The following is a 23,768-nucleotide window of genomic DNA, read 5'->3' on the forward strand; positions in this document are numbered from 1 at the left end:
GGTATTGATTGGGAGAACCTTTCATCTGGAAATCAGTATGAAAGAGACTTTCTTAAGTTGGTGCTCGAAAATTTTTTGTATCAGCATGTATCAGAAGCCACTAGGGGTACTGCTATTTTGGATTTAGTTCTTACTAGTTCTGAGGATCTAGTTGAACATGTTTCGGTGGGGGAAGAGTTTTCTTCCAGTGATCATCGTATCGTCAGATTTCACTGTAACTTTTCCTCGGGTAAGGTTGATAACAAAAGACTGGTTCCTTGTTTTCGGAGAACTAACTTTGATGTTTTGCGAAGAAGGTTAGCGGAAGTTTTCAAAGACCGGTTGGAATCAGTAGGGGTGGTAAGTCAATGGGAAGAATTTAGTACGAAGCTGTCCTCTGTTTTGCACGACGTCATACCCTTTGTTCGAAAAAAGCGTGTTTGTACATCACACCCTCTATGGTTCACGGATAGCGTGCGGAACCTTTATCTTGAAAAGAAAAGAGCATTCAGAGAGTATAAAAGTGGACGAGGTGACCTATCATTGTTTACTGATAAAAGAAGACTGTTGAAGAAAGCGATAAGGGATAGTAAAAAGCAAGTTGAATCTAGGTTGGCAGATAACATTGGCTCTGACCCAAAATCATTTTTTCGATACGTCAATAATGGATGTAAGGGGACAGTTGGCCCCCTCTCGATAGGAGGCTCAAAAGTAGAGAGCAATGTAGGCATGTGTAGTGCTTTCAATGACTTTTTCGCGTCGGTTTTTAATGGAGATAATGATATTCGATATACGGGTGTTGCATGGGGTAATAAAACGCTCAACGATATTCAAGTGGAAGACGTGGAGGTCCTAAATCTTCTAAGAAATGTATGTGCAAGCAAAGCACCAGGACCAGATGATATCTATCCCAGGGTTCTCAGGGAAGGTGCTAATGAATTGTTGGGGCCAGTCGCACAGATATACAGGAGTAGTGTTGCTGAGGGTATCGTCCCGAGAGATTGGAAACTGGCTAACGTTGTTCCTATATTTAAGAAGGGTAGTAGAGAAGTGGTGTCTAATTATCGTCCAGTGAGTTTGACGAGCTCCCTCTCGAAAATTTTGGAAATTATCATCAAAAGGCAGTTTGTGAAGTGGATAGACGAGAATAATGTATTGTCGGATAATCAGCATGGGTTCAGGAAGGGGAAGTCATGTGTAACTAACCTCCTTTGCTTCTATGATTACGTGACTAAGGCTTTGGGTAAGAGCAAAAATGTCGACGTGGTTTACCTTGATTTCCAGAAGGCATTCGATCGGGTCCAACATGGCAAACTCTTGAAGCGTTTACACGAGATTGGAATAGGGGGCAACTTGCTGAATTGGATAGAATCGTGGTTAAGAGATAGGTCGCAACGAGTTATGGTGAACGGGGAATTCTCTGGTTGGACAGACGTCACAAGTGGAGTTCCTCAGGGAAGTGTCCTTGGCCCCATACTTTTTTCACTTTTTATCGATAAACTCGATCAGGGTATCGATGGAATTACTAGCAAATTCGCAGATGATGTGAAGCTAAGGGGGGTAATCGGGAATGAAAGCGATAGGGAGTTGCTCCAGACCAACTTAAACAAGATTGCAGCATGGGCAAATGAATGGAGCATGACGTTTAGCGTAGATAAGTGCATGGTCGCTCATTTTGGTTCGAACAACCCACGGTTCTCTTACGAGTTGAATGGTGTCACTATCCCGGATGCAACTAGAGTCACCGATTTGGGAATTCTCATTGACGAGCGACTTAAGTTTTCTGAACATTGTTCAGCGGTTGTCAAAAAATCGAATAGAATGCTTGGTCTCATTTTCAAAAAGGTCTCTTCGCGTTCTCCTAAAGTCATTCTTCCGCTTTTTCGAGGCTTAGTTCGTCCTGGACTGGAGTATGCTGTAAGGTTTTGGAGACCATACCTACAGAGGGACATAGACTTGGTTGAAGGGGTGCAGAGAAGAGCTACGCGTGTCCTTATTGGCACACAGGGCTTGAGTTATGAAGAAAGACTTCATTTTTTGAATATGTTTACATTGGATGAACGCAGGTGTCGAGGAGATATGATCGAAGTGTTCAAAATTTTCAATGGGATGGATAGGATGGACCATGAACTTTTAGTACACCGCCAATCGACTGCTTTTACAAGGGGACACCAGTATCGATTGGTGAGGGACAATGCAAGGTTATGGTGTCGCAGGGAATTTTTCTCCAATAGGGTTGTTAATAAATGGAATAGCTTACCCCCGGAGGTAGTAAATTGTAACACAATTGACACGTTTAAAAAGAAATACGATAAACATGTTGGGGTAAATCGGGAAGCTATCCATTCTTAGAATAAGACAACCATAAGTATTCTTTATGGGCATTGTATAATATTTTATCATGTGTATATATTGTTTGTAATTTGTGTTAATTGCATTTTTAATTGGGTTGCTGTATTTTTGAAACATATGACAACCATATTTTTATGGGCATCTTTTTATCAGCCACCTCGTTGGGCATTTTGCCTGTTGTGGCGTTGTATTTGTATTTGTATTTGTATTTGTATTTGTATAAAATTCACATGACATCACTCTTTTGAGCCATACGTTGACAACGGAGATGTTGAGCAAACTTCTTGAAGAAAAAGACAGGGCTTGGAACGATAACACCACAAATAACCTGGGGCAAGTGTGGTGTGCATTTTGGCGCTCTCAAACAGCAATTTTTTTCTGAAACAGTCAAATAAAAATGCAAAGGAAATAATTCGGCTTCTCACTTTGCCGGTCCCTGAAGCATCAGAAACGCCTTTAGAGTAGATTTCTTAACAAAACTCACCTCGTTATATGCAGAATAAGTGTAAGTGATCAGTAAATGCTGTGAATTAGCTGGTGTAAAGAAGAATGGTAAAATAACGAGAGGAAAAAGACAACTTTATTTTGAAAACGAAACATTCTTTAAAAGCGGGACATATGGTCACGTATATTTTCTCAGTGAAAATGGTGTGCGACTCTCCTCTAAAAACAAAATAGGTTTATCCCAGGGTCTCCTATGATATATCTCTGTAGTCTTTAGGGGCGGCCCATAAGGCTTTGCACCTGGGCGGTGAGTAAGCTCGAGCCGCGCCTACCCAGGTAAATTAGAGCACAGCGGCATAACGCATATTGGTGGGATCTGAAACGTACGCGGGAGGGAGGCATAGGGCTCAATGCGCTCCACCCTCCCAGACAAAAAGAAAATATTTTTTTAATGTAAAAAAATTATTTAAAAAATTAAAATTTCAAAAGAGAATACTTTTATATGTTATTATAATCAATTTCTGTTAATTTCAATGCTATTTGAAGGGTAAGAACTCAAAATTTCTCTTCAAGAAATTCATTGCTACCCGCCCTTTTAAGCCATATATGGTAAACCCATTTTCATTTTTCATTTCATTCCGTGCACCGCCCAGGCTCTATCGACCATTGTCAATTTTAGCCATTGCCCGGATGAGGGGCTGGGCGATGTCGGGTGCTTTATTATGCATATAAAATATAAAATACATGAACATTGAATATAAAAACACATTAAAAAAAAAACAAAAAAAAACATATACAGATTTAAATATTTCTATTATACAATATACAATTTATTCCGATGAGCTCTTCCGATGTCCTTTCCAGCTTTATTGAGCCCGAGCCCCCGTTCCTCTCTGTGGCCAAGCGCCAGGTCCTGAACCATGTTTTCCCTCGTTGGCTTGTTGGCTAGTGTGAGCCCTTCGTGTCATATTGGTCGGACCAGGTGCCAGGTCCTTCAGCATGAGGGGAGGGGGTTGTTCGATTATTCAAAAGCTCCTCAGCTTTTGGTTGGGTGCTTCACAGTTTAAACACTGATCATTGGGACTTTGTTTCTTGATTACTCTTTCACTGGATCATCCTATTTGAAGTCAGAGTCTTCCCATATTTCGACCGCTTCTTCTCTCTCCGATTGCTCTCCCTCTGTGTCGTATTCTTCGTCTTCTAATTCTTCTATTTCCTGGGAGAGTACGCTATCGACGCTGTCTTCGGCTTCTGCCCTTGCTCTCAGTCTTTCGCTCCTCCTCAGTTTTTGCGTTTCATGTGGAGTCTGGATGGTCTCATCCCTCTTGGTGTGAAGATGTTCCTGGTTGGCCTCTAGGAATTTAACCAGGTCCTTGATGGTTTCCAGGGCTTTTCCATCTCTTTCAACCCTTTTGAACCATTCATGCTCCAACTGAGGGAGCGGCTTAACCAGGTGGAACTCTGAGGTCTTTTCGCACTCTGTTGCGTAATGCAATGGGCTTTCGACTCCTCCACACAGACACTTGTCATTGTTTGAGATCCCGAAGCGGAGGAAGTGGGTGGGGAACGGCCCGTGGCCCGAGAAGAATATCGTCTTCTCTCTGCTCCAAGATCTCTCTCTCCACTGTATTTTGGGCAGTATATGGTAAACCCTTGACCCGCAGACCAAATGTGGCCCTGAGATTATAAGATGTGACTTGCCCCCCTCAAACCTAATTTTGTGAAAATTAAATAAGCGGCACACATTTACAAATCGGTTAAATGACCCATGGCACAATTCCAGAACATTTAAGTGGCCCGTTGCACATTTTCAGATCACTGAAGTGGGCCTTGAAGATCACTTTCACATTCAAAGATTGCTTAAATAACCTTGATTCAGTTCCAGAACACTTAAACGATCCGTGGCACATTTAGAGATCCCTTGAGTGACATGTGGCAGTGCCGTCTTAACGCATGGGCCCACCCGGGCACTGCTCGGGGGCCTCAAGAGAAGAGGGGCCTCACAAAAATAAGATGTGGTTGAAATTTTCTGGGATTTACCAGGTAGGGCCTCCGAAAAGCCTCTTGGCCCGGGGGCCCATGATACTCTTAAGACGGCCCTGACATGTGGCACAGTTTTAGAGCTCTTAAGCGGCCCCCCAGTGCGGTTCTACATCACTCAAGTTACCTGCGGAACATTCCCAGATTACTTAAGTGATCCATGGCATAATTACAGATCACTTAAGTGATGCGTGGCACAGTTCCAGGGAACTTGAGCAGCCCGGATAGATTTCCAGAGCACTTGAAGGATCCGTGAAACATTTAGAGATCACTAAAGTGGCTCTGTAGGGGACTTATCAATTGGAAGAATGTTAGTTCAGGTGACCAATACCTCCTCCCAGAAATGGGTTAAAGCTGCAGCAGCACATGGCCCCGAACTTTGACGGGCTGCACACTTGCGGGAAAAAAAATGTTTTTTTCTTTTTACTTATTTTTTTTCCAACAATAAAACAGTTCGACACTGCTCTTCATCATGATGAGCAGCTCAATCACACTCAATGCACGTGCCCGATTTCTTGCTCACGAGCACTTGATCAACGCTTCGATTGAACACACTGTAAAAACAGCATTCAATTAATGATTTGTATATGTATGTCAAAGTTACCGTAAGGTGCGCTCTTCGTTTGATGATGGGTATAGGCAGTTCTCGCCGCCACTCGAGAAAGTGTCCAACCTTTTTTTTTTTGTCCCACACATCGCCCCCTTCTTCAGAAATTTTTTTCTCCCATCACTCACCCCCCCCCCCGAACGCAATCTAACCCATAGGATCCTATGTTACACCCGTAGCTTCTACCACCCCCTGGAACATTCCATCGCCCCCAAGGAGGCGTTAACGCCCACGTTGGGAATCACTGTTGTAGACCCTTGATCTATGACAATGATTATCCAAATCAATAGAGGCCTACGTTATACAATGAGATCTCTCGCTGAAACACCCCCTCCCACCTTGGCACTGAGAACTTTTATCCCATTACGAAGTGAAATACTATACATTAAAGTTCCATTCCGCGAGCCCCCCCCCCTGCCCCCCCCCCAAAAAAAATAATCGGAAAACGGGGAATGATCGTTATGGGACGTTTCCCATATAAGAAACTAAAAAAAGCTATTCGTATACAAATACAAATACAAATACAACGCCACAACAGGCAAAATGCCCAACGAGGTGGCTGATAAAAAGATGCCCATAAAAATATGGATGTCATATGTTTAAAAAATACAGCAACCCAATTAAAAATGCAATTAACACAAATTATAAACAATATATACACATGATAAAATATTATACAATGCCCATAAAGAATACTTATGGTTGTCTTATTCTAAGAATGGATAGCTTCTCGATTTACCCCAACATGTTTATCGTATTTCTTTTTAAACGTGTCAATTGTGTTACAATTTACTACCTCCGGGAGTAAGCTATTCCATTTATTAACAACCCTATTAGAGAAAAATTCCCTGCGACACCATAACCTTGCATTGTCCCTCACCAATCGATACTGGTGTCCCCTTATAAAAGCAGTCGATTGGCGGTGTACTAAAAGTTCATGGTCCATCCTATCCATCCCATTGGAAATTTTGAACACTTCGATCATATCTCCTCGACACCTGCGTTCATCCAATGTAAACATATTCAAAAAATGAAGTCTCTCTTCATAACTCAAGCCCTGTGTGCCAATAAGGACACGCGTAGCTCTTCTCTGCACCCCTTCAACCAAGTCTATGTCCCTCTGTAGGTATGGTCTCCAAAACCTTACAGCATACTCCAGTCCAGGACGAACTAAGCCTCGAAAAAGCGGAAGAATGACTTTAGGAGAACGCGAAGAGACCTTTTTTTGAAAATGAGACCAAGCATTCTATTCGCTTTTTTGACAACCGCTGAACAATGCTCAGAAAACTTAAGTCGCTCGTCAATGAGAATTCCCAAATCGGTGACTCTAGTTGCATCCGGGATAGTGACAAGTGATAGGATAGTGATAGTGATCGGTGAAAGGGATCCTACGTCGGATCTATGCTGCTACGCATAGCGCAAGAATTCGAAAGCTCTTATAAAAACTGATTGATCAAAATGAATCTACACTTTTTAATAAAAAAAAATCACATAAATTGTACATAAACATTGAGCCTTTGAATGGTAAATACCAACATCAGGTCTTGATTACAAGTCCCTACTAAGAGCATATTATTCTTGTTCTATATTTATGTGTACTTACAAAAAATTGATGTTTCATGCCACTTTCAAGCTCTTCAGGAAACTATAGATTCACCAAATATTTACTCATAGACGTCCCGCAGTCTTCTTGTGATATATATATACATCGTCTATTGTTGTGTCATCTTAAACCTTCTATTGTTATATACAGGGTGGGCAAAATGTCCGTAGAAACTTTAAAAATGAGTAAAAACCAGAAAAATAACCGAAATAAAAAACGGTATGGAGGGTTAGCATCGCTAGATCAAGGGAATTTTTTTGACGGGGGGGGGGGGGATAATTCAAAACACCCGATAGATGGCACTGGCGCGAGCGACTTCGGTGGAAATATGCAAATGACATGGGTATAAGAACTTGCGCTCCTAATCCACAATCAGTTCACCGTTGTAAACAGTATATGTGGACCTGCTGCACTCTGCCGTCGCTGGATTTGTGACGATTTGGAGGCATTCTGTTTGTTATTTGCGTATCTTTTCTTTGACTTGTGGACGTCAGTGCCACTTATCGGCTGCTGTTTTTTTATTTTTTCCCTCTCTCATAAAAAAATTCCCGTGACCTAGCGATGCTAACCCTGCAAACAGTTTTTATTTTTATAGTTTCTATGGACTCTTTGCCCACACTGTATTTAAGGTATCCGACTACGTTGAAAACGTCATTTTGGAAGAAAATATGAATTTTCATTTATTTTATTTTATTTTTTATAAAAGCCCTATTTGTTGTGATTCCAAAACGGGCCTTGTTTTGTTTATATGATGCTTAGAATCAAAGTTACGTTCACTTTAGTGTTGCGTTTTTACATACAAGTAATACGCGAATAAAGACTTTAAATGTGTTTTACGAAGAATGCTATTTTTGACATTTTACTTGACTTTGTGACATGATTTGAAAAATTGATGCATTGCATCCTTACGAAATTTTAATGTGATATTTTGCTATATATTGTTGAGGTTATGAACCAAAATCTAAGGTCTATCATATATATTTTTTGAATTGCAGTGTTTTATAGACAAAATGTAGGATGAAATTACAAAAAATTCACACGTACTTAAACATATTTTGGTGTAACTTATGAACATATGATGCAATCCTTTAAATTTTGGTTCATAACCTGCAACATTACTAGCTAAATGCACTGTGAAAATCACAAAGCATTTCATTTATAAAATTTTTTGCAATCGTGTTTCGAATATCACATGAATTTTCCCTAAAATTTGACATAAAAACGACTTTTTCATAGAAAATATAATAGATAGACCAAAATTTGTCACTATTTTCACCATTTCAAGACACTTTCTATAAAAAAATGTATTTAAAGTTCACTCCAGAACCATTTTAAAGAAAAGCGGCAAGAAAGGTAGTCGGATACCTTAAAGAGTACGGACTCTTTGTCACACGCAAATAGCATCATGAAAACCAGTTTGGAACTATAAAAAAAAAATGTTCGTTCTAACTTGGGTCCTGATGTAAATAAAAGCACGTGTGCGATGTCCAAAATGATTGGTTGAAGAACATTTCACCTTTTCTTACTGTGCAACACCGCCAAAAATATAGTCCTTTGTCGTTTGCCCCTCATATCATAAAATACCTCATAATTTTCATTTTTTTAAAAATATTTATTCCGTATTATATCAAAGTTATCTGGAAGACGTAAAAAAATATTTTTTAAAGATCGGTCACACACACACACAAAGCGTTTTTGCTGCTATGTCTTCAGAGTGGGTGTTGACACGACAGGATACGCCATTCTCACTCAAACATTACTGAGTTATTTTATTATTACTTACTATTACCGTCCCCTTTTTTAAACGGAAGTTTCAGTTTTTTATTATTATTATTCCTATTCGCAAACAGATTTGATATACACTTGTATACGCTTCTTCAAGAGGTCTTGCAAGAAAAACAGTTTTCTTCTTTATCGTTTGATGACATAAATGAAATATGCGTGTCTATCTTGTTTGGCAGAGCCATTTGAAAATGCATTTCTTTGCAGCTGCTCTGGACTCCTATAAACAAAGTTTCTGTCAACGAGATTTTTTTTCTCACCCACACGCTTTGACGTACACTGAACGGGGGGGGGGGAGGGGGGTCACTTATCGTTCGTGGTGAATATACGCATTTCAAAAGAATTCACTGTTCTGCTTGAGCAGCTTGTTGGGAGGAAGTAATATTGGTTTCGTCGAAGGCGGCGAGCCGAAGAAGTCTGAGGATTATCACGTAGACGTGAAGGTAACGTTTTGAAACTACGGTTCGAAAGAATAATGCTCATTTTTGATTCAGTTAGCCTCATTATGACAGACACTATAGATCCGGTGAGAAAGCCTGGCCTGGGGGCCCATTAAAGATCCCAGTCCAGGGGCTCCTGCTGCTGGATGTTGGGGTCATGGCTCGCAACCTACGCACGGATAAAAAACCGAAATTGTCTTGACAAAAAACAGGACGTCAACAACAAGTTGAAGTAAAGAAACGAAATAATGTGGATGACTCTCTCTCGTCAAATTGGAACAGCTACAACCCGTGGATTATTAAGAAATATTTAATTATACAAACCCGCAAGAAAAATAAAAAGCGGCAACACAACGGTAAGTTGTTCATGATTTGTTTCACATTTCTAGCATATCCGGCCCAGCAAAATCATACGGCGTAAATTAGTTCAGAAATGAAATTGTAAAATTCTGAAGAAAAGAAAGTAATAAAAAAAAAATGAGGATTTTTTTCCTCACTATCTGCCGTGAAATAATAAACAACTCGCACAAACTTTTGTAACGACCATGGCCCCACATCCTGCCACAAGACCTCCCCCCCCCCTCCCCCAGGATGTAATCTTTGGCGGGCCCTCAGACCAACCTTTCAACAGCCCTTCTATATAGTAAACTCTTAGCTTAAAAAAATGACAAGAATTGTCGCAGGCAATGTCCAGGCTGGAGCCCTGTCATCCCAACTCTTGAGGAGTGTGCCATGATAACGACAGAATACCTTATCGAATTCTTTTTTTTTTTTTTGGGAGATATATACCTCTTTCTATTTTAATTAGTGTTATCAACAGTTTTAATTTCATTTGGAGAACAGTGAAAAAAAAAATTTCCAGGAAAATTTTTCATAACGAATTTACAATCTCACGTTTGAGGAAAAAACGCACGTGTTCGGAACACGTAATGAAGGGGCGGGTAAAATTACAACCAATAGAGATAAAGGATGCGGAGTGACATCAAAAATTGGTACAGCGGTTTATTTACATCAGGACCCAAGTTAGAGCGAACAGAGTACAGACGTCTCTTTTTTTCCTTCTTATTACTGAGCATTGATGTAATCGTATCTTCCTTTTTTGGCTACTTTCTGCGCAGAGAAACCTGAAATGCATTTCGTTTAAAAAATTGATAGGATTTTGCGACATACGACGGGTTAACTCTGTTAAGCCGGGTTTTCCCTAGGAGCAGGTTTTCTGTGCCACGCGCGACGTGAATCACCCAGCGCGACACGCCATCCACTCACCAGTACGAAAAGCAGTGTGGCTGTTTTCCTATAGAGCACAATACGGCTCACGACAGCGCTTTACGTCGGGCGTTATTGGCTGACTGCTTCTGGAGGAGTCAAATGCGTCGCGCGCCGCGAGTTTCACCGATCTTCCCTTCATTTTTGTTGTTTTCTTTCCCTTCTTTTCAAACCGGAGCATGCACTACAGAGTAACTGATGCTAAGGCCATATAACGTAATATAGCCGTCCTGATCAAAGCGCTTGAAGAGCAAGCACTTCTCTGCGAGCGCTTTGGTCCTGATATGATGCCACCCTTGGAAAACACAAACGCGTAGCGTAATTACGTAACACGTTTCTGCCGGTCTAATTCGGTTCACGCGGCGCAAAAAAACCTGTTCCTAGGAAAACCCGGCTTTAACGGGAATTGAAACCCGTTTAAAGCTTCAAGACTGTTCTTAATTTTCGCCAACAGATGACAGGCTCACTCAACTTTTCACAAGGAATAAGTACTTGGATTTCTAGCTATTGGAATACAATTCCTCATCAGAAAATAATATATATCCTCGCAGGGGTTCAATTTGTAAACAAGAAGGTATTGGTTAACGTTCAATTATATGATGCCCAAGAGTCTCATTTCATTCACCGCTAAATGAGCTCAAGCGTTTTGTCATTCCGCTTTGTGTAATGTATTAATTTATCGTGTTGACTAAATGTAATGATATTTAAAGCCCAGGGGTTCGAGTCCGGATAAAGGCATGCTATCCAATGCCAATCAAAACCGGCTTTGAATTTTGTCTAGATTCCCATCTCAACCATTAAAAATACATTAAATTGAGTACCAAATAAACAAATTACACAAAAATAGCGATTCGTTTCTTTTGAATAGAAGGGGCCTGATTGCTGTTTCTATGTTGTGATAATGAATCTTTGATAATTAGATTATAATTCTTAGATATTAGTTTGTTTTTCTGTATTGAGCAATCTACTTACCAGTCTCTTCAATTGAAATTATTGTCCTTATTAGTTCTTGTTTAATGGTACTTATAAAATAGGCCTTGAGGCCTATTTTATAAGGCCAATAGGTTCTTAAACTGTGTCATGGCTGGCACCCTGGTGTGCCACCAACCTTTGTCAGGGTGGCGCCTTGGGGGAAGCAGGCAGATCTCGTGCCCTGGGTGCTAGACCCAAGGGAGTGCAAATTTGATTCTGAAACTTCTTCAACATTACAAAGTGGGCGTCGAAATGCGCGCTTACCCCGGGTGACCAAGCATCTAGTTGCGGCCCTGCCTTGGAGCAGTGGCTTGACAAAGGCTTTTTAAAGAGATTATTTAACTACTCTGCGGAGCCACGGATGAGCGTTGATTAGGGGTAAGGGGTTTTGCGGATGAAAAAGTTTCAGAAACTCTTGAAATAGGCATAGAGGATATGTATACGAAGCCGTATGTTTATTCGGTGTGTGGCAGATCACTTGCGGTGATAGCACTCTCCTTGCCAGGCCTTTCAGAGACACGACACATTTATTATATGTATGGCAGGTTTGTTTCACTTCCGGGCTTAGTTATTTAATAAATAAAACCAGTAATTGGCACATCTATTTTATAGTTGATGTGATGCGATTTTGCTTTCATTTTGTCTTGACCAGAGCTGTAACTGGGAGGGGATGGGAATCAGGTGGGTCTGGTGCCCTAAGTGCTGGACCAGAAAGGGTGTAAATTTCACCCTCTAACCTTTCCTTCAATATTAAGAAGGGGTGCCAAAATTTGTGATTGCTCCAGCTGACCAAGCATCTAGTTGTCACCATGGCCATGGCGGCTGGTGTGCTTTGCTCAGCCAACCCACGTACCAAGCACACATCACGACCCTTCACTCCCCTACGTATAAGTCTTTTTTTTTTTTTCTTTTCTTTTAAACTGAGCACAACAACATTTACTACCTACTGAGTTGTTCTGGAAGCGTAGATGTGTGCACCTAACAGTTTGAGTGCATATCTAGTGTTGTGTCTGATTTTTTAGTGTCATCCCACTGACATCCCACGGTGGTTGGCTGAAGGTGGTTTTCTGTGATTCCCAACTTCGAGGTGCGAATGCAAGCTGATCTCCCTATTAAAAAGTCTCGCAGCTGAGAGAAACAGGCCTACAATGGTAAAATCTTCAAATATTACATTCCACTCGTAGTTCAAAAAATACGTGGCAGATGGTAGCATTATAACAAGCATTACACAGAAACGAGCTTCACCTTAGGTTCACAACCCAGACATGCACATCCCGACATGTACCAATACGTTAGAAGTTCTACAGAGGAATATGGACAAGGTACATGTATGGTTTAGTAGTGATTTTTCAGTGTTGCCCATCTATGTTTCAGAAGTGAAATTTAATGATTGTATTCAACCCGTTTGTAGGCCTGTAGCTCTCTGTGGTGAGACTTTTTAAGGGAAGAGATCGGCTCACATTCATGCTTGCAAACCACAGAATACCAACTTCAGGTGACCACCATTGTGGTGGCAGTGGGGTAGAATTCTAGGTTGTAGTGTTGCAGGGAATATTTCTCTAATAGAGTTGTTGCAGGTTTTTGACGGTTTAAACTGTCACATCAAAAACCTTTGTAAAAAACCTCAAATATTGTTTTTCAATACAAAAATTCCCATTGGAAATACACACGTTAATCGCATGTAATGTTTAAAATGACTATGTTATACAAATAATGATTATTTAAAATATGACTGTAAAATAATTTTCTACTCTCTACAGACTTATTTTGGACAAAATATAAGTTTTTTTTCCTTTATAAAATATGCAATTTGAATAAAGCATAGCATAAACACTGAAGGGGAAACTATGGAATGATTTGACATTCTCTGATTCATGATGATTCTTGACCTTCGAAAATTTTACCGACCTTACCAGTTTAAGTTAAAAAAAAAAGTTTTTGTCTTAAGGAGGCAGTATTACCTCACTCTCCCCCTAGTACTAGACTAACCTAGTGTAAAATTTTAAATTATTCTTTATTCAGTTGTGAAGGCTTCTATCTCAGCTTTCAGTTAATTTCTAATTTTTTATATTGCTTATTGATATTTTATAGAAGTTACTTTGAAATTTTTTGCAAATCCCAGAACTAATTAAACTGTTTTTCAACAAAACCTATGGAAAATCTTCTTTCCGTTAACAAATGTGACTCTGGAATGAACTATCTTTGTTGTATCACTGTATACTGAAAATTAGGCAAAAGGGGCAAAGAGCATCTAAAGGGGAAAAAAAAGAAAATGATTCATAAATTTAATCCCGTGTTACTAGTTGAGAGTAAATAATGGTTGACATTTTCTTAATCAAAATGCAAAATTATAACAAGTGTTTCACAAAAAAAAAAATTCAATAAATGCTATAGTGTATAACAACTACAGTAAAACCTTGATAAGTCGTCACCTCAAGTTACCGAAAAATTATGACGGCTCAAGCGGTGTGACGACTTAAGCGGAGTTCCGTCAGTTTCAATGTGCGATGTTATGAAAATCGTATAAATTTAAAGTAATATGACATTTATTAAAGTATGAATCAAAATGACAATATTAATAAAATTTATAGATTGCGAAAGAAAAAATAATAGTAATTTTTTATCTCTTATTACTTAAATTATTGTGGTGAAATGTACTGTACACTTTGATTTATACTAGTAATTTTTAATTTAGACAACAGAGCAACTGTTTGAATATAAGTAGATTTTCTTCATAACAAAACTCTTTATTGCACATTAATTTTACATATACATCAAATTTAATTTTAGTGTTTGAATTCTTCATCAGTAGTTCATGATACAACTACAAAGTAATCTCAGACACTTTTTGCCTTGGTGGAGGGGCCCTGGCCAGGGAAAAGTAAACAGAAGACCTCAACTTGGGAAAGAATGTCTAATTTTTTTCAACAGATATGTCTTGTTTAAATTTCAAGTCCTAAATTATGAGAGTCCATGCTTTCCATGATTATATTTATTATCCATGCCCGTTGCACTTTAACTTGATTAATTTGATTCTTCGATTTACATCATTTTTGATTTCCTTGCACTATATGTAATCTTTGACATATCAATAAATTTTGGTTTTGCCGGAGATGAGCCGACAGAGCTTGGGTGTCTCGCGGTTTGTCCAGTTTCTCCAATGGAGCCCAGGCAGAAATGAGATCTAGCTTGAACAGTCCCCCAACGTTCCAAAAACTTTAGTCGGCAAATGAACTTCCCCAGCGTAACTTCCGTTACTTAAACTGTTCCGTTTGGGTATATAGGATTTTATGGTGACTTTTAAGCATATGGCAATGCTGTTAACAAGCTCTTTTTTTAATGGGAGCCATAAAAATAGTCTGTTCCTCTTTCTCAAACTTTTTCATAGTGACGACTTAACCAAAATTAGCAACGAGTAAACGAGGGTTTAATAACATTGTGGTCTATGAGAGCTGGAAGGGTCTGAAGAAAAATGACGACTTAACCGGAGTGACGACTTAACAAGGTTTTACTGTATACTATAATGCTAAAATATAGGCATATCATCACTAAACATGATTGTCAGCATCATGGCAATGAAAATAGTTCAGTTACCAAATTATCAATATTTATTCAAATAATGAATTGCCTAATTAAAATTCAACTTCAATCCTTTAAAGTTTTTAATTAAAAACAACAATTTTATTTGTAATTGCAATGAATTTTCAGAAAATTTATATTCTGTATTTGGCCAAATCACAAACCGTCCCATCCCCATCTTTCATAGAAAATTTGATTTCTCTCATAATTTCAATTTCCTGAACAATCAGTCAAAATGTTATCCCTAGAATACTACCTAAAAAAAGCTGATGAAAACAGCATGTTAAAACTGCCAATACCTCTACTTCTGTGAGATGTATAGTTAGTATTCTAGGGTTAAAAAGATTTTTTTTTTTTTATCTTGAACCTTCGCCCCCACCACCCAGTGGTGTGCAATTGTCATCATCCCAGTAGTAATGGACCCTGTGCTTGTCGTAATTTTGTGCTCAGTAATCAATAAGTATAAAATGAAAAGTTTGTTTCCGCATAGACTTGAAATGAAAGTTTGTTTCAAATATGCATCGTGTACTCTATTATTTTATTTCTTTAGGTCATATAAAAGGAATGAGGTAAATATGTCTACTCAGGGGCCAGAAGAAAGTGATGTAGCACCTGAACCTGTATCTGTGCGACCAATACCAAAATTGAAATATAGGGGATTAGTCAAGGAAGAGAAACTGTTTCAGCCAAGCTCCGGATTTGGTACGGGAAGGTAAATCCACCTTTTGTTTTCAATTTTTTAAACAAAAATTATAGATAATTTTCAACTTCACGGGTGTCAAAAATGACTGAAAATCTGCTGACGTAATACTTTTAACGGCCCTATCTCTTAACATTGTCATTCTTACATCAAATTTTTTCTCCACGAATTTCAAACAAACTTTGTTGCTGTTGTCCCTTTTTGTGAGAATGACCCATATATACACAAGAAATATGATGCAGCCGATGCTGCTTATAACGACCACCTATAACTTATGCTCTATATTATCTTATCGGTAAGATAAGTTATAGATGCTTTCATATGATGACTATTCTATATGTATTCGCCTTTTTTAATATGACTGTTTTCGATGGAATAATGGGAATCATTAAAACGAGCGGGAACTCTAATAGTTTTGCCAAAATAGTGCTAAAGATTTGAGTGTGGAGCTTGCACGGCATAGCTGTGTTGAAAACCAGCTTTTTAAAATCTCTTCTACCTAAGAAAGAGGAATAGTATTGTGAAGCATCATGTGACATAGATACATGCCTATAGTAGAGCCTCAATTAACTAGGAGCAATAGGTTCAGTGTCACCTCAGTTTCCCAAGGGGATTCCCAAAAATCTAGAAAAAAGGTCCAAATCACCTGTAAATTTTTCTACCAAATAAGAAAAAATTGGACTTCGATGCAAGATTGGGATAATTATGTAAAAGTGTTTTCAAATCCCAAGTTTCAATGGGTCTCTTACCCATCATTGGCTGTGCTGTGTCAGAGAAAGGTATAAGGGGCCAGGTTGACCTTGATCTGGCAAGATACCTCTCTTGATGGAGACTCTACAGCATGCAGTCGTTATTCCTCAGTGGGCACACTATAAATATTTGCATATGATTTGTGAATTTATTTTTCAAGTGCCTTATTTTTTGCACCTTCTCCCCCTTCAATTCCAGAAAATGGCCAGAGATGATAACCATTGAAACAGATCCAATGATATTGAACACAGTGCATTTGGTGGATTACAAAAGAAAACTCGAGCAAATTATAGCTGAGAAGAAAAGTCAAATTAGGAAGAAAAAAGTGAGCAAAAGATTTTTTAGATGAATTTTGGTTTCGTGCTTCAATATTTTTCCTTGATTTTGTGTGAAAATTACAATCATGTTACAAGCAAGACTATATTTTGGAAACACGCAGTGCTACAGCAGGTTAGATTCTGTGTGGATAGCAGTCATACATAACATGTTTGATACTATAATTATGCAAGTCGAATTTGTTAAAAAAGATTAATTCTCGATTATGATCAAATTTGAATTGGTAGAAGAATTGCTATAAAAGAAACTGTCATACATATCTCTTTAATTAGGTGTATAAATACTTTTTTTATGTATAACGAAGGGCTTAAAAGATCCTGGGTCACCATGGCGACTGAAAATATATGAACTGACACCTAAAATTATGTGCAATTATTAGTGCTTGGGAAAACTGAACTCAAGTGCCAGCCGAATTCCTTGGGATTTGGATGACAAGATTAATTTTTTTTCAAGAAAAAACTATCCCAAATATATGCATATTTTTCCAAGGGTGTAGCGCAGGGGGGCTTGTGGTCTGGTCCCCCGAAAAAAGGGAAAAAGATGGCCAAATCTATTGTTCTATCACTTTGGTCCCCACCCGAACAAAATTTCTGGCTACGCCCCTGTATTTTTCCTGACTTCTCCAGAACTTAGTGAGACTTGCCCCATGCTGGTTGACTACTGGTGTAATTTCCAGAAATTTTGTGTTGTCCTCAGACTTGTATTAAGTTATCTCCATGTAAAATTTTAGGTGGTAATCACAATTTTTTAGTCTTGGCGACATAGCACATAACCCTGTTTATTATTGTTTGGGAAAGAATGTAAGGACAACCCAAAATTTTAGTATTTCGAGCATGCTGACTGGAGACTGCCCAGGAGGAGATTATCCACAATCCCACTATATGTGTGTTGACAAAAACAAAGAATAATTGCTTCAGTTATGATAATGTGTAACTGAGTAAAAACATTGTTAAATTTTAACTCGCAATGAAATCATCACTTGTTAATCGAGTCAAAATTTGTTCAAAGTTTTTTCTTGTCATGTGAATTGCTCGTTAACCAAAGCTCCACTGTGTTGGAAAACCAAACCCTCAAAGCGGGATATTCTGCAATGTACCCTCAGCTAACTGAAAATGTACTATGATAGGAATTCCCTATCATACTATCCCATTCAATTTATTTAGCTGCTAGCTATAATATGCGGGGCTTTCGTCTACAGATTTTTAAAATTTTCTTAAACAAATTTTCATTTGCTAAGGAAATGTCCTTCTCCTGGCTGCTCTCCTGCCCATTTTTCAAATTTCAAAATGATAACTTTCTATCCTAAAACTAAAATATATTATTTTTTCCCATTATATATGTATTTTTATGACCAGTATGCTTTCATATTTCATCTTTTTTATAACTTTGAGTATTTTTGTAAATAGTTTATAGCCAAATGAAAATTTTCCCCAGCTTTTTTTTCCATTTATGACATTTGGAAAACATTGGTTCAAATCCTTCAACACCAGTTCTCACTCACCTATCAAATTTTGTATTGAGAAGGTTAAGAAGAATGTAGCCATCACTTGGACCTCCTTTTAAATCAATTAGAGTTGTGAATTAATTCACAAATTAAATTTATCCAGGAAATTAAATTTATCCAGGCGAGTGTTTTTATTAAATGTCCTTCCCCTGGCTATTTTTTTTGTGTGATAAAATATAAAATTGAAAATTATTTTCCTTTTATCACGTTTCAGTTCAGAGACATCTATTATTTCTGAGAAGTACATATTTTCAACATGCTTATTTTTAATCAGAGTTGCAAAACATGTAAAAATGTCTTTCTCCTGGCATTAGGTAACCAGAAGGAAGGTTTGATCAAGAGTTAAGGGGGGGAATAAAAAAAATATCCAAATTTCATGGTTGCAACATCAAGCTGCAGTAGTGTTTCATCTGAAGATTTTGCTTTGAGAATGCAATGCGTGCTCTAGCAAAACAGAGACTAATTATAAATCTGTTTGTCCCCATAAAACTGATGAAAAAGGGAGTGAGAAACAAATAAAACAAGAAAAATGCAATTGACAAGAAAATTCTTCTGAGTATCAGTGCTTGTCCAAGTTGAAAATGAGCTACCAAAGTAGATGAAAAATTTTGCGATTGTCAAGCATTAATATCAAGTTAAGTGCTGAAACAGGCAAAATGCCTTGTCGGATTTGCTATCTCTTAAGAGGTTAAAATTTTAATTAATTTTTCTCACCATGAATTCTTAACAAACTTCATTGCTAACTATATTTCATGACCTAAATACAGGGTGCATATCAAGCAGGGGTATGGCATTTCACTGGCAAACCGTTGATCCTGGAGGTATACTTTCAATTAGAAAAAGTTTCCAAGTAATGTTTAGTACTCAGATATGCCATTCATGTTGCAAAGGGTTGTATAGTTATTAAATTAAAATATAAACTTTTCATATAGGCACCCTGTGCTCAAGAACCCAGTTACAAAGTTATTGCCCTTTCTCTCCTGATGCCAACAACAAAAATTACATGTTTGTAAGTGCAATATTCACTGAGATATTTCAATTTGAAAAACGAAGGAAATGTGGAAAACCCATTTTACTTGCATTTAAGTTTTTTTCCCCAAATTTCCTCCATTTTTTGAATTTGAATATTTCACTTGAAAACATGGATTTTTTTTTGTTGGAATCAGAGACTGGACAGAAACTTTGCAATTCGCGTTAGGGAACATGAAGACTATATGTTTCAAGGGGTTGTAAGTTATTAAAATAAGAAAAAAAGTTAATTTTCCTATTTTAATAACTTACAACCCCTTGAAACACGAATCACATTGACATATCTGAGTACTATATGTTATTTCGAGACTTTCTAATTGGAAGTATACCTCTAGGGTTAACGGTTGGTTAGCCAGCAAAATGCTCTACCCCCCCCCCCCTTTTCCCATTTCTGTACAGATTTTCAGTATTATTTGTAGATCTTCAAGGTTTCTCCATTATATAGAGTAAAAAGAAAAAACACTGAAAGCATTCCTCTTTCTTAAGATTCTTGATTGTTCTGTCTGTTAAATTACACTTTTTGGTATATTCTGCTTTGGGAAACCAGACTATAATGACAGCTCTATTAAAAGTTTGGGAATAACATTTGCTATTTATGCTTTTGTTATCTACTATATAATGCGTATTAACACTTTTTTTTCACCTTTTTCTTTAGACAAAAAAAATAATCTTCCCTTTCGCAAAATTACCTTCAATGCCTGAAGTCAGTGAGCAAATTTTGAAGCGCATGGATTCTGAGGATTTAGTCAAATTGGAAATCCAAAGGTGATTTTTAGTTTTTAAAACATGATTGTATTTGTTGTCACAGGGTACCTAATGTTAGCATGGACCCTGTTTCAGAGATGAATATTTGAGATATTTTTATTTGTGGCTGTTTCAAATCCGTTTTTTTGGAATTTAGATTTATGAATTTACAGTATTGGACATTCTTTGATTGAAAATTGGGAACTTTTTCCTTATTTTAAAATACAGCAAAAAACCTCACTGTCCCAATAAAATCCATATCCCAAAAGACAAAGCTACTGTCAGGTCTGTGGTTTCGATTCTGGGGAACGACATAGATGATTAGTTCCATTCCTATCAAACCTGAGGCGACCACCGATAGAATGGTGCCTCAATTTGCTCTTTCCAAAAGTCCCCTCTGTCCAAGACGAGGACAGAAGTATAACATGACTTTCTCTGGAGAGAAACATTTCAGACCAACTCGATCGGTAGTGAATTGCTGTGATGGTGATATGGCTACTTTACTGCACACCAAATCTGGTCATATTGCCATATGTCGATTTCCTATCGATAGAGCTGGATGGAAAATGAAGATGGCATCTATCGTGATTGCCCCAGGCTTGATAGGTAAAGGACTTGTTTTTATTTTCTCCCCCCCCCGGATCAAACCTGTGCACCCTGATGGTAACCTTCATGGTGGAAGACGAGCAGCTTACCACTGTGCACCACTCAGATGCAACAGAGTTGGTTTTCTATGAAGTAGTGATTACCATCGCCTTAAAAGATCCATAAATTTAACATCAATGGTTCAGTTAACAATGGGCATGATAGACCAGTTCAATGTGGAATCTTTCTAATGTGCCAAAAGATGTCCTGAAGCTTCGTGTGTTTGATACCTTCTCATTTTTTATAAGAATCATTTCTCATACAGTGGTAATATTACCACTTGTAGAAGGAGATAGAGATGATGCCAAAACACTGCGAAAAAGTCATCTCACCAAATCGTTAACCTCTCGATGTGAGAGTGGATGACTCTTCTTCCATATAATATTAATATTCAATAAATCTCTGGAGGCACCCCAGTTCCCTGGGACAATGTGCTTAAATTTACTCTGTGTGGTAGAGCCTGGGTGTCTTTTGGTTCTCGGATGACTATTCTGTGTGACTGTAAAGTACCTTTTGATTTTTTTCATGTGCATAAAATGACTGCATTACAATGGGAGCAATCAAACAAGTTAAATAGTAAAGGCAATAAGAGATGGTGAAATGAGAAAATTAAAATATTTCAGGATGAATGGACAATAAGTATGTTTATTCCAAATTTTGGAGAACTTCTCTTCATGTAAAGATTTCCATTTGTGTCACACTATAGTCATGCCATGAGAGAACCCAAGTAAAGCATAGATTAACACTGCAAAAAGATTCCAAATAGCTTTCTATTATACTCACTTCTCAGAATACTGGAGGTTAGCATTCAAACCACTCAGACGCAGCATTTGTATTATTGATGATAGCAGAAATGATATGTGTGTGCAGTTGAATCATCTAGTAGAGATCTGATTTTCATTTCACTTTCCAGGCCACTTGCAGCACCACTTTACAGTGAAAATGCTAATCGAAGAGGAATGGAAAGTAATTTTGTGCGAGGGATTGGAAGTTCCCCACCCCCAGTTTCTGAATTGGTGGCTCATCAGATTTTGAAGAAGGCTGTCATAGCATTGAGTGGGCATGCTGGTTTTCGTGGTGAGTCATTCACAGCAATAAATGCTCAACTACATGTGTTCTTTTCTGTCATACATACAGAAAGACAGACATGACTGCTCGGAGAGACCATCTTGGTCTCAGTCAATACAGTGAATTTTATAATACAGGGTATTTCAAAAAGAATCATCCGATTTGAAATGCACATGTTATGAAAATATTGAACATAGACACTTGAGATTAATTTTATATTACATGACTAATCATAAAGTTTTTTCATAAACCAAATTAAAAGTGCTCAATATGTCCACCTTGGGATGCACTGCATATGTCTATATGGTAGTCAAATTTGTCCCACGCTTTTGTTGCGAGTATGTTTGCATCCACTGCGACAGGGCCGTCATTTCAACTTTTTCTGGGGGGGGGGGGCAAAGAACATATACTCAATGTATTTATAATTATATATATATCATTTTTAGTGTATTTTCAAAAGCCCGGGGGGGCGACCCCCCAAATGACGGGCCTTCACTGCGAGGGGATTTCTGTGGACTACATGCGAAACTCTGTCGGATGTGCTGCACATTTTCATATGACATGCAGGGATGGCCAGAGGATTTCTCTTTACACTTACAATCCATGTGTCTCAAAATTGTTTATACCATTGCCTAATGCTCGAGCGGTAAGTTCAACACCAGGGTATTGTCGACGAAAAACATGAACAGTTGTTACGGACTCACATTTCGCAAAGCTTGCACCACAAAGAATCACCATCTTCACAAACTTTGAAGTGGCGGCCGAAGAAAGAGAGTTAGCACTATCTGTCAGCAACTGTGTGAAACTCTAGGTTCCCCCTTTTCTACGTATACATTATTAGATCAAAATGGGTTAAAAGCTGAATAGTTATGATTTTTTTAAATCGGATGATTCTTTTTGAAACACTTTGTAGTTTGCTCTCAGTCTAAGAGGGGGGTGGGGGGGGGCTGCATGAGCTAAGGTGTCACTGTATTTAATAAGAAATTTATATTCATGTAATACTTGAATATTTGGGAAAAAAATAAGTAACTATGTTTTTACCAGAGAACAATCTTTGGCTAAAAGAATTGAAATGGGAAAAAATTTGTTCTTATAAGCAGCATATACTGTATAATAGTCTTTGATGTAATTCTGTGCAGTGGAACACTTACACAGGGCAATTCTATAATTTCCCTTGCAACGTTTTATTGGCAAACCGTTAATCCTAGAGACATAAATCCTATTAGGAAAAAGTATCCAAATAACATATCGACCTATAGACCTCAGATACGTCATTTATGTTGCAAGGGGATTTGTATAGTTATTAAAATAAAAAATAACTTTTTATACAGACACCTTGTGCTCAAAAACCCAATTAGAAAGTTGTTGCCCCATGTCTCCTCCTGATGAAAAAAAAAAAGATTCTAAGTGCAATATATATATTTGCTAAGACATTTGAATTCAGAAACAGGAGAAAAGTTGGGAAGGAACAACATGAACTAACGAACAATGCTTCTTTTCTTTGTTTGTTGACCACTTGACCACCACAGCCGCGGCTGTGGTGGTCATAGTGGTCATAGTGACGTACTCGCATCATGAGGATCCGGGTTCGAACCCCCACCATTGCCGCAGTGGTTGGCTGAAGTTGGTTTCCTGTGGTTCCCAACTTCGAGGTTCCAATGCGAGCAGATCTCCACATTGAAAAGTCTCGCCACAGAGAGCAACAGGCCTACAACTATACAATTATTCAACCATTGCACTTCACTCATAGTTAGAAAAAACTGGCGGTAGATGGCAGCACTACACATAACAAGCATTACACAGAAACAGACTTCATGTCAGGTTTCACACTACACGCACATTCCAACATGTACAGATTCGTTAGAAGTTCCACAGAGGAATATGGACAAGGTACATGTATGGTTTAGTAGTAGTGTAATTATCTGAGT

At 38.2% G+C, this 23,768-nt stretch overlaps 1 protein-coding gene across 15 annotated transcripts in view; it reads left to right on the top strand.

Moving 5' to 3' along the window:
* Positions 1-10,974: 10,974 nt before the first annotated feature.
* The window catches only part of LOC149068077 (uncharacterized), a 42,059-nt gene continuing 29,265 nt past the window's right edge, over positions 10,975-23,768 (top strand). For 5 of the 15 annotated variants that reach the window (XM_089251508.1, XM_089251509.1, XM_089251514.1 and 2 more), the window contains exons 1-5: positions 10,975-11,087; positions 15,615-15,776; positions 16,713-16,839; positions 20,039-20,148; positions 21,686-21,849. In XM_089251508.1, the coding sequence (XP_089107634.1) occupies positions 15,640-15,776; positions 16,713-16,839; positions 20,039-20,148; positions 21,686-21,849 (538 nt within the window). In that variant the 5' untranslated portion in view covers positions 10,975-11,087; positions 15,615-15,639. Of the gene's footprint in view, positions 11,177-15,614; positions 15,777-16,712; positions 16,840-20,038; positions 20,149-21,685; positions 21,850-23,768 lie in introns of all 15 variants that reach the window. The other 10 variants (XM_089251506.1, XM_089251515.1, XM_089251519.1 and 7 more) reach the window with 5 other exon arrangements.

This window comes from Pholcus phalangioides, unplaced genomic scaffold, assembly GCF_987345545.1.
Source record: "Pholcus phalangioides strain wild (caught in Gottingen) unplaced genomic scaffold, Ppha-v1.0 ptg000027l_1, whole genome shotgun sequence".
NCBI classification, from domain to species: Eukaryota; Metazoa; Arthropoda; class Arachnida; order Araneae; family Pholcidae; genus Pholcus; species Pholcus phalangioides.